We start from the raw sequence: 11,027 nt of genomic DNA, 5'->3' as shown, positions 1-11,027 counted from the left end.
CTAAATCGGTAAGCTTCTTTTCATGGATTCCAGCAAAGAAATACTTGTGGAATTGTTTTTCTAGATCAACCCAAGTAATAATAGAATTTGGTGGCAATGAAATGAACCATGTAAATGCTGATCCAGACAAAGATGATGAAAATAATCGAACTCTTAATTCATCTCTGTTAGCTGCCTCTCCACATTGAATAATGAAGCGATTGACATGTTCCATTGTTGATGTATCATCTTGTCCAGAGAATTTAGTGAAATCCGGTACCTTGTACCGACTTGGAAGAGGAATTAAATCGTATGCAGGAGGGTATGGAGTCCGATAAGAATAAGTATTGACCTTGGGCTTTATCCCAAACTGATCCTTCATAATCTCTGCTATCTTATCGGCCCAAAAAGCATCAGCCTCCTGCTGACGAACTGGTTGAATTTCTACAGGAGGTGCCTGCTGACATCCTTCCACATATCTTTGTGGCCCACGATCTCCAGCAATCGGCATATTTGCCGTTACTTGTGGTCCATTAACCTGTTGGAAAGGATTCATCGGCTGGGCTGCCGATGCTTGATTCTGGAAACCAGCTTGCACATGACCTTGTTGAATCCCTGCAACCTGCTGATTCCGCTGAACTGTATGTTGAACAGGTAACTGTCCTGACCAATCATTATTAGAACTCATCGGCACAAAACTTACCGATGGCTGGTAATTTGCTGATATTGTTGGATAATTATAACTGGTTTGAGGCATGAACTGAACCCCAGTTTGACTCATAGCAGGGGCTTTCTGCTGTATCGGCAGTACGCTCGCCGATGGACTTGAATTGAATGTTTGAATCATAGGCATCTGGAAACCTCCTGGAGTTGGTTGTACAGGAGTAGTTGCGGCATATTGAGGCACTTGAGCCATCGGCGAAACGGCCGATGATATAGGCGCTCTTCCTGCTGCATCAAATACTTGAGGTAATCTAGGATTGAAAGCAGATGACTCTGGAGGCATGCCATATCCCCACCAATTAGTAGGAATCTGGTTATTCTGAGACACAGGGCCTGACATAGCTGATGCCGATAGATCTGTATTAAGCTGAACTCGCCCTCCTGGTAACACCTGATCTGATTGTATCGGTGTAGATTGTATATTAGGTGAGCCTGCCAATACTGGAGGGGAAGTAACTTCTGTACCCACAACGGCCGAAGGAGCCGATGGAGTTTTGACAGATGCCGGCTCTGGTTGATGATAGGCAGGCCCAACGTAATGTGGCGCCGCTTGTCCTTCTTTGAGAGTTCGAACCACAGCATTATGAACAGTGTTGGACAGCACATTGGAATGATTAATCAAAGCATGATTTACTGCAGAATTAACCATCTCTTGAAGTTTACCAGGATTGGAGTCAAAGGTAACCTGCCGAGGCAATGGCAAATCTTGCTTCTGGATGACTTGTCCACTCTTGTTCAAGCTAAACGATCTCAGACAAAGCTGCTTGTATTCTTCTACAGCCTTTTCCATAGCCTGCCTCTGTTCTTCCTTGAGATCTTCTTCTGATACTGCGATAATGTTCCCTGGATCGATCTCGGAGTTGAACATATTGGTTGAAGTGTCCCACCGGGCGTGCCAAAAGATGTGTTGATGCAAAAGTGATCTGCAAACACAAAGGGCTAATACCCGAATCGATATCCAAAGCGTGCCAATCGATTTGACCTGCTAATCGACAAGGATGAAGAAACGAACACTTTGGTCCTGACAACAGCGATACGCCCGGAAGTCACGGCCAAGAGGTGCTCACGCGGAACTCGAGAATCACCGAAGATCGCACTGAAGCGATGCAGCTCGCCGAATCAATGAGAACTCGTAAAAAGAAAAATATGCAAATTGACGAAGTCGCCGAAAAGTAGATGCAAATAGGAGTAAAAGTTGGTTTTTATATTGATTGATTGATATTCTCTATTACATTGCCCTTTACTCCATATTTATACCCTGATCTAAAGAGACACAACCAAACACAACTAGGACACCAATCCCATATCTAAGGAAACACGTGACTCTTACACGAATCATAACTTAACAAATACAGAAAAGGAAATCAACTCCTATCTATTTCCCTGTCCGCCTCAATTACGATGGAAATCTCACTGTCCTTTCCATCGGCATACTCCCTATTTCATCGGCAGTAGGCTTCAAGTCTTCCTTCATCGGCAGACTCCCTGCTTCATCGGCAATAGTCTTCAAGTCTTCCTTCATCAGCATACTCCCTGTTTCATCGGCAGTAGTCTTTAAGTTTCCTTTCATCGGCATCGACAACAACTCCTCCAACCTCATCGGCAACGCCTGAGTCCAAATCATCCTTTCCATCGATCATCACCAACTATCGGCAACCATTTTTACAAACTGGCTTTTATTGGCTATCAAAGTATTCAATAACTTTCTCCTTGCCGATTGGTCCACTCCGATTATTTTGACACGTGCAAAAAACGGTGTCAACAATCCCCCTCAGCCTCATCGTCGAGATCATTCACTGGGGTAGCCTCCTCCTCGGGGACACTTTTGACGTGTCTCTCGGGGGTACCCATCATGAAGCATTCACGAGAGGGATGATGACTCCCTCTGGTGGAGTTAGAGACAGAGGGCAACTCTGGCTCCTCTACAAGGAGATCATGGAAAGATTCTGCAATGTGTTTGATCACTCCCATGAACTTGTTGTTCACGGGGGACTAGATCATGCGCTGTGCCACAAGGTGGCCAAAGGTCTCTGTGGCATTATAGAGACCGAATGGGAGCACCGGCGGAGCGCTCTGGATGAGGTATTCCAAGGAGAACGGTTCTTCCATAGTAAGGCATAGCTCCTTGAGTGTCTCGGTGATCGCATCGAGGCCGGTGGAGTGGAAGGGTTGAACGATAATGGGCGGTTGTGCCAGCTCTCCCTCCGCTGTGATAATAAAGTCTAGGTCCTCGAAGCGCACGTGTGTGCCCGGGGCCCAGCTGATGCTGTTATTAGCCATCCGTGGCCTGATGTTCATGTCGGGACACGCAAAGGCCCCTACCTGGCGCGCCAACTGTCGGTGTTTCGAGTAAACACCAACGAGTAAATTTATGTTATTGCACGTCTGATCTGGATGGTGTGCTAAAAGACACAAGGTTTATACTGGTTTGGGCAGAATGTCCCTATGTCCCATTCGTGGCTGCTGCTCGTGTTATTAGCATTAAAAAGTGTGTAGTAGGGGTTACAAACGGGCGAGAGAGGGACATGTCCCAAGTCTCTGATGGGAAGGTCGAATAGGTGCTGAGAGCTTGGTTGTTGCTCAGCTATGTGGCGTGATGTGTGATGTGATGAATTGATCCCTTAGTGGGGTGCCCTTCTTTCTCTTTTATAGACCAGGGGAGAGCAGGGATTACAGATGGGAGAAAAGAGGAAAATCATAGGCCAAGGAAGTCCGCCAAGGATGCCGGGTCTTCCTTTTCCTCTGTGCGGGCCTCGCTGACATGGCAGGCGGCGATAGGGACAGCCCCGTGCTAGGCGCATGTCCGCTGATCCTGACAGGGCTACGTTGGGCATCTATTCGCTGATGATGCCATGTCCTAGCATTGTCAGTGGGTCGTTACGTCCCATCTCGCCTCGGCGGGCGACGCGACGGACCAGCATGCTGATCAGCGACCATATAGGGAGCCGGCAACACAGTGACCGCACGTCCATTACTATGGGCGATGTGAGTTTCCTTCTGGACTGTAGTGGTTGTCGTGAGCTTCTATAAGGATTCATCCCCGAGGGCAAATGACGGCGCCCACAACAATGTAAGGCAAATGTCGGTGCCTACAACACTGTTTGAGCTCTGACATGCCTAGAAGGTTGCAAAGCATCCTTCTAACATGACCTGATGGTACTGACCTGCAGGTGTACATGGTACGGTCCTCGGTATTGCGGTTAACTTTGAGCGCCTTGCCTTATCTGCTCCGCCTGATTCCTGGGTCGGTATTGTCGTAATGTTGTCATAGGCGTCGGGCGAGGCGGAGCCAGTCCTCGGACGTCAGGCGAGGCGGAGCCAGTCCTCGGACGTCGGGCGAGGCGGAGCCAACCCTGCCCTCAGACGTCGGGCAAGGCGGAGCCAACCCTCGGGGGTCGAGCGAGGCCGAGTCTGCCCTCAGACGTCGGGCGATGCAGAGCCAGCCCTCAGGGGTCGGGCGAGGCGGAGCTCGGCAATCGGCGTAGTCGCGCTCTTGATCATGCGGATAAATCAATGTTTGATGATCATTAGCTTCTCCTCTTTGGGTACCCCACTATTGGTCCCCGACAGGAAGCGGAAAAGAAAAAGAAAAAAACAAACACGGTGATTGTCCGTGAATGACTCCTACGGTGCTGTGGACATAGCCCGACAGCCGCAATGGAGTGAGTGAGCCACGTTAACGGTGCCCTTAGCGATCGAAAAGAGTGGTGCTTATCTGATTGTCAAATAATCAGAGCGCATGCGTTTCAAACACAGATTTTATAGGAACCAGCTCAATGATATAGAAAAAACGTTGGATTTGAAAAGTAAAATGTGCTATGGTGAATGCCTTTCTAGGCTTCCTTCCTGTTAATATAACAGCTGGTTCCATTAAAAAAATCTCTATCAATAGACATATCGCGTACCACTAAAAGAACGAGACACTTTACCTTTCACTAAAAAATAGCATTGTTAAATCATGAAATAAATCAAATAAATGCGAACGGCCGTATCAAATCAAAGACTTAAAATTAGGTGGACAAATTCCACAGGAAGAAATCTAATCAGCTCTGGTTTGCAAAACCCCTGCTATATATACGAGGAGTGTCAAGTGTGTGCTCTCTTCAGGGTTGAGACAGTACACTCTCCTACATGCCCAACGCCCCAACCACAGCTAAGACCGGCGGCTTTCCTAACTGCACCGCACGGTTCGCAACAAAATGCAGCATGCCTGGCATTGGCAGACTGTACGATTAGTACTAGTAAATTCTCTTCCAATTCGTTAATCCAAAGCATTCTGACGGACGTTCCAAACTCATGACCAGCGTTGATACACAAATAAACAAACCTCCCATTTTTTTTGGTAGTAGTACATATGTATATTTTTCTCTTCAAAAAATCACTCACAGCAGGTCGCAACACAGGGGCGCAGGGGAGAAAGAAAAAAGAACACTAGCAGTACGTAGCAACTCTGAGAGCAATTGCCGGCCACTGCGTCGATCGATTGATCGATCGAGAGAGAGAGAGCTCAAAGCAGGTTCGTCAGCTCATCATGAGTTGAGTCGAGTACTTCAGTTCTTGACGAACTGGAGGCCGTTGGCCTGGGAGTATCGCTCCATGAAGCGCATGAAGCGGTCCCAGTCCCGGGGCGTGCGCATGACGTACTTGGCCTCGATACGCGCCGGCTTGCCGTTGACAAACTTGGCGCTGACGTCCACGGACTGCAGCACGCCCTCGTCGTCGATCATGTAGAGGCCCGTGATGTCCCCGAGCTCCGCCGACGAGTCGAACACCGACGGCTGCTCGAACGTGAAGATGGCCATGCCGTTGCTGCCGTCCCGGGACTTGGTCAGCCGCACGTCAGGGATCGTCTGCTCGTCCGTGCCCTGGATGAACTGGATCGCCGGCCGAGCCGCCATCATCACCACCTGCGCTCGCCGGGGCGCCGTCACGCGGCATGCCCACAGCGGTTGCCCAGGGCACTGCACCGACACGCCGTGGAATGACGACTGCAGCTGGCTCTGCTGCTGATGGCTAGGGGCACCTGAACGGACATACAGTACAAAAGAACCAGAGAGTATTAGTAAATGAAACACATGCACATAGTATTTGAGTTGATTAACTTCCTGCTTGCATTGGCTGCTCATAACTTAATTGCCATACAGGCATGCAGGTGAGGTTAAGTGAGGTGTAGAACAAAGGACACCTACAACATGGTACTGCACTCCATCATGCTAGACTGCAGCACTTTCACAAACTTAGGTCTGTGTGACTGAGACATATATATAAGCTCAGGTTGCTGTAAGTTAACCTCAACAGTTACGTTCAAAAAAAAAGTTAACCTCAACAGGTTTACAAAAAAAAAAGAAAAGAAAAGGCTGTTGTGCGTACAGCATGCAAGTCCGATAGCCACAAAACTGTGTGTTAGGAAAAGATATGAACAACTTTATTTATTACTAAACTCCATCCCAAATATGATCTATCAACAAACCCGGAGTACCTCCCTTTACTTCTTCTACAATTAAAGAACATGACTGCTCACTATCCGGTCGCTTTTGGACCCTTTATTTAAAAGCTAAAAAGGTCCCAGAAACCAAAAGCTAGAAGCTCACTATCTCAACTTTTGGCTTATGAGAGTCGTATGGCTTTTGTGAAAAAAAAAATCAAAAACTAGTAGTCTAAAAGTGACTAAAAGGTCAAACAAATGGGGCTTAAAGGCTGAATCTTAGCAGCCAAGTTGCTAGAACGTTACATATATTATTTCTAAAAAAACGATGTGATGAAGAGAGTATACAGGTTTAACTAACAAATGGAACGGAACGATAGAAACCATGGAACGTGTTCCCCAAATTAGGAATGTATTACTGGAACGAGAACATGTGCAAAACAAGGCGGAGAAAAATTTTTGCCGCTATGTGGATTCCTAAGCGCTGTTAGCTAATTTTAGCTCGTGGTAGCCGGTACCGCTAAATGAGCCTTTCTTGTAGTGGGTGCTAATACCTTGAACGTACGGGACCAAAATCAACTCGGGCTGCTAAAAAATTCATCGTGCTGGGGTTCAAACTGAATAAAAGGGCAGCAACAGCTATCGTGGCGGGCCAAGCCCAAAGCCTACTAGCCAGTCGCTCCCTATCCTGATGGCCGGCCACTCGAGCTCTCAGAAACAAAAGGGTAACTGGGTAAGGTGGCGGAGGCTGCGACCTACGACCGCGCGGCCGGCGGCGAACAGCTTGACTATGCAGCGCTGCCGGCGAACAACATTTTCCAAGGATCGGAGGGCAGTATATATGTATGTACCTGCAACGTACCGACGGGGCTGCTGTGCTGCCCATGCCGACACCGGCGAGGCGACCGCAAGAGCCTTCATCACTGCGGCCATCCTCCAGCCTGCCCTGGGCCTGTGGCTCTCGAGTCTCGAGCAAGGCAGCTGGCTTGGCCGGGGAAGTTGCAGCCTGCAAGAGGCTGATGTGGTGTCCGGGAGGAAGGAGAGGACGGGGGAAATGCAGAGAGAGCAGCGGGTTTGAGTGGTGCAGAGTGTCACGAGAGTGATTGGGTAGTGGTGTGTCCAAAAGACAGCCATCCATCATCCAGAGAGATGATGACAACTGTTTCAGAGAATCCCTCCGGGTTTCGGGTATTTCCACGTATGCCCTTGTTTCTTGGTGGGCCCCGTATGCCAGTGAGACATAACTAACCACCACCCTTCCTTTCCTTCCTCTTGCTCATCTCAGTCTGTTTTCTTCCTTTCCTTTTCTTTTTGATAATAACTGTCTTCTTCCTTTCCTTGGAGCATGACATGAGGATGCATGCATGCAGTTGTGCCTGTGTGGTGCCCTCGTGGTCCACGGAGGTGCCAGGAACGACGACCGGCGCGTGAGCAGCCAGCAGCTCTGGCAGGGGCAAGCCGCAAGCGGCATCGGCCGCCAGTCAGTGTTCTACTTCCTGTCTTCGCCGCCGCCCATCTCCATTCTTCTCTACCCTTCATCTTCTTCGCCCAAATGCCGTCCAGAACTGCCTCTGAAGCTGGTGCTGGAGGATCGGACGGCACTATCTTGGAGCAAGGCACTCTTTAATAAATTATATGTTCAATTGTTCAGGCAGTATTTTCAACTCGTGAAGTGCAACAAACTCGGTCTGGAGTTTTTCCTTGCTTCCACAATAGCTCCTGAAAAATGCAGTGTAATCTTAATTCTATTTCTGGGTAAAGCTGTAAGTTCCGGTGGACTAGAAACTGGTTAATTTTTTGTTCATCTGCAGTTATATGCTTGCACAGTTAGTTAAAAAAATGGTCAGTAAAGTAACAGTAGTGGAATTCAAGTACTATTGCATTGGAAGAAAAAGCAGTAGTAGAAAATTTATGCCATGTAAGATTTCGATCATGTTCTAGCTAAACCTTATGAACAGAGAGTACAAAGAGTAGACAGTAGAGCTTACGAATAAGATACCAGTGTTGCAACTCACTGTTGAAACAGCTTGTAAGAAGAACTTGGGAAGTTAACAAACATTGTAGTGATTCTTGATAGTGTGTGGCTTCTATGGTTTATAATCCACCGCTTAACCAACAATGCTGTGACCATGGGGCTTCACCAACGCTTTGTCTTGCAAAAGGCTCCTAACTTGGACTGCACCACTCCACATGTCTCTGTATGCATAAAGGTTTGACATAGTTACATAGTAACCGCTATTTCCAGGCTCCAAATGGAGCAGATGCTTGGCAATGGATTCGCCCATCTTGAGTTCACTCCTGCTACTGCAAGCATTTAACAGTGCACCCCAAACTCCATGTGCTTGTTGAGATGGCAAGCTCTCCACAAATTTGTGTGCTTCCTCCAGCCGACCAGCCCGCCCAAGCATGTCTACAATGCAAACATGATGTTCTGGGGCTGGTATGATCCCAAACTTTTCTGACATAAGGCGATAATACTTCCATCCTTCATCAACAAGTCCAGAGTGAATGCAAGCTGACAATAGAGCAATGAAGGTGCTTTTCGTGGCTTTCAATCCAGAATCATTCATCTTCCAGAAAAGTTCTATAGATTTCAACCCATGGCCATGGAATCCAAAAGCTGATATCATGGAGTTCCACCCCGCAATTGATTTTTCGGCAGAAGCTTCAAATACTCTGACAGCAATGTCCAGTCTCCCACACTTGCAATACATATCAACAAGTGATGCTGAAATAAAAACATTATTGTGCAGAACAGACCTGACCACATGCCCATGTATGCTCTTTCCTTGTCTATAATCACCAAGCTGTGTGCAAGCACAGATGATACCGACTACAGATATTTCATTAGGTGTGAAATCCTCCATCTTCTGATAGAACTGCAATGCTCTCCAGCCTTTGTTATTCTGTGCGAAACCAGAGATCATACAATTCCAGGAGCACAAATTTGTCTCTCCCATGCTATAGAAGACTAGCTCAGCACTTCTAGTATCTCCAAAGCGGAAATACATGGTCAATAATGAATTTTTCACCCTCAAATTGAAAGCAAGCAAGTGCTTCAGGATCATGCAGTGGATGGATTTCCCAAGTGCTAACAGATTAAGATTTCCACATGCTGATAAGACACTAACTAATGTGATACTATCAGGTTTTATGGCCAAAGAACAATACATGAACTGGAAGGCTTCCAATGCATCTTTGTCGAGTCCATTTTGTAGACAACCAACTATGATTGTATTCCATGAAACGATATCTGACACCGGTATTATTCTTTCTATCAGCGAAAAGGCGGCCAGTGGATCACCAAAGCTCATATACATGTGCATCAAAGCATTAACAGCTGAAACTCCGCTACGTGTAAATCCACACTTCAGGCTGAAAGAGTGAAGTGCTTGGCCAAAGCTAAGTTTTTCTAGATTAGAGCATGAAGGTATGACAGCTAGCATAGTGGTCAAGCTGCACGATAAACCTTCAGAAAGTAATTCTTTGAACATCAACTGAGCCTCTTCTCGCAGCAGATCATTTCTTGAGTAACCAGAAATCATTGTGTTCCACGATATCAAGTCCCTTCTTGGCATTGTCCTAAACAGCAGGCTCGCATTAGATGGTTCATCGCATTTCAGATACAGATCAAGTAAGCTATTTCCTACAGAAGACTCCTCATGTAGAAGTCCTATTCTGATTATGTATCCATGGAGTGCTTTCCCTTCAGAAAGTAGGCCTTGATCACCACAACCTGAAATTATGGTCACCAAAGTGGCAACATCTGGCTGGTTCTCCAATCTCATTTCCCTCAAAACAGCAAGGGCTTCAGTTACTCTTTCATTCTGGACTAGCCCCCTGATCATTGCATTCCATGATACCAAGTTCCTGTTCAAAGTGCTGGCAAATACCTTCTCCGCAGCCTCTGACATTCGAAACTCAGAGTAGAACGTCATGAGAGAATTCACTACCGAGCAAGATGCAGTCTCATAACCGAGTTTGACCGCACAGCTATGCACAGACTCCCCAAAGGAGAAGAGATCATCTAGACGAGAGCAGGCTGAGAGGATAGAAGAGAGGCTCACCCCATCTGGCTGGAAGATGGAGCAGCTCATTTCCCTGAAGTACCACGCTGAAACCTTAGCAAAACCATTAAAAATGCTTCCACTTATGACAGAGTTCCATGAGTTGGTGTCCCTGCACGGCATGTTCTGGAACACAACCTCGGCGGAGTCAAAATCCCCACACTTTGCATACATGTCAACGAGAGCGTTCCACACGCTGAGACAATGAGCGCCGAGGCACCTCTTGGCCGCCATGCCATGAAGCTCCATCCCACGCCGAAGGTTACCCGCGCGGGACGCCCCAGACAGCATGACGACCACGGTCGTGGAATCGAACTCCCCGAGCTCGCGCGCCATCCTCCTGAACAGAGCCGTGGCGTCGTCGTATCGGCAGCTCATCGTCAGGGCGCCGATGGCCGCGTTCCACATGATCACGTTGGGCGCGACGGCCTCGCAGAAGAGCGCCAAGGCGACGCCGGCTCCGGCTCCGGCTCCCGCGCCGCGCCCGGCCCTGGCGTACGCCGCGAGCAGGGACGTGCGAACGGGCAGGTCCAGCACGGCGCCCGACTTGAGGGACGCGCAGTGGAGGCACGCGATGCGGTCCGTGTCACCGGAGGAGGAGGCGGCGGACGTGAGGGCACGTACGATGGCGGCCGCCCTCCCGTGCGGCGTTTCGTCGAGCAGGCGGTGGGCATTGTCCGGCGCATGGTGGAACGAAGACGCGCGGGCGGCGAGGACGGACGGGGGTATGAAAAGCGACGAGACACGGAGGAGCTTGGCGACGAGAAGGCCGGGAGTGTGGCGTCGCATCCACCGCCGCGGTGCGTCGAGCTCGTCCGGCGGTTGCGGCTCTG

At 48.6% G+C, this 11,027-nt stretch overlaps 2 protein-coding genes across 4 annotated transcripts; both read right to left on the bottom strand.

The window, feature by feature from the left end:
- Nucleotides 1–5,252: 5,252 nt before the first annotated feature.
- LOC136455554 (photosystem II reaction center PSB28 protein, chloroplastic-like) lies at nt 5,253–7,060 on the bottom strand. Its single transcript, XM_066455529.1, has 2 exons — nt 6,979–7,060; nt 5,253–5,725 (listed from the first exon to the last, which is right to left on the bottom strand). The coding sequence occupies exons 1-2, from the start codon at nt 7,058–7,060 to the stop codon at nt 5,253–5,255; spliced, it is 555 nt and encodes a 184-aa protein (XP_066311626.1).
- On the bottom strand, nt 5,587–11,027 carry LOC136451075 (pentatricopeptide repeat-containing protein At4g19220, mitochondrial-like). 3 transcript variants are annotated; one of them, XM_066451818.1, is made up of 3 exons: nt 8,116–11,027; nt 6,979–7,846; nt 5,587–5,725 (listed from the first exon to the last, which is right to left on the bottom strand). In XM_066451818.1, exon 1 carries the CDS (start codon nt 10,981–10,983, stop codon nt 8,236–8,238), a length of 2,748 nt encoding a protein of 915 aa, XP_066307915.1. In that variant the 5' UTR covers nt 10,984–11,027; the 3' UTR covers nt 5,587–5,725; nt 6,979–7,846; nt 8,116–8,235. The 3 variants fall into 3 exon arrangements, with proteins under 3 accessions (XP_066307915.1, XP_066307916.1, XP_066307914.1); XM_066451819.1 differs by having other exon boundaries at nt 8,143–11,027; XM_066451817.1 differs by having other exon boundaries at nt 6,979–11,027.

Source organism: Miscanthus floridulus, chromosome 5, assembly GCF_019320115.1.
Source record: "Miscanthus floridulus cultivar M001 chromosome 5, ASM1932011v1, whole genome shotgun sequence".
Classification (NCBI taxonomy): domain Eukaryota; kingdom Viridiplantae; phylum Streptophyta; class Magnoliopsida; order Poales; family Poaceae; genus Miscanthus; species Miscanthus floridulus.
Note: the sequence above shows the minus strand (reverse complement) of the source record. Positions and strands in the feature narration are given on the sequence as shown.

Bases quoted from the DNA above. Each gene is read 5' to 3' on its own strand.
- LOC136455554 (XM_066455529.1), bottom strand. From the start codon at position 7,060: ATGGCCGCAGTGATGAAGGCTCTTGCGGTCGCCTCGCCGGTGTCGGCA. The intron at 5,726-6,978 runs GTACATACATAT...ATGTCCGTTCAG, and splicing joins GCCCCGTCGGTACGTTGCAG to GTGCCCCTAGCCATCAGCAG.
- LOC136451075 (XM_066451817.1), bottom strand. From the start codon at position 10,983: ATGCGACGCCACACTCCCGGCCTTCTCGTCGCCAAGCTCCTCCGTGTC.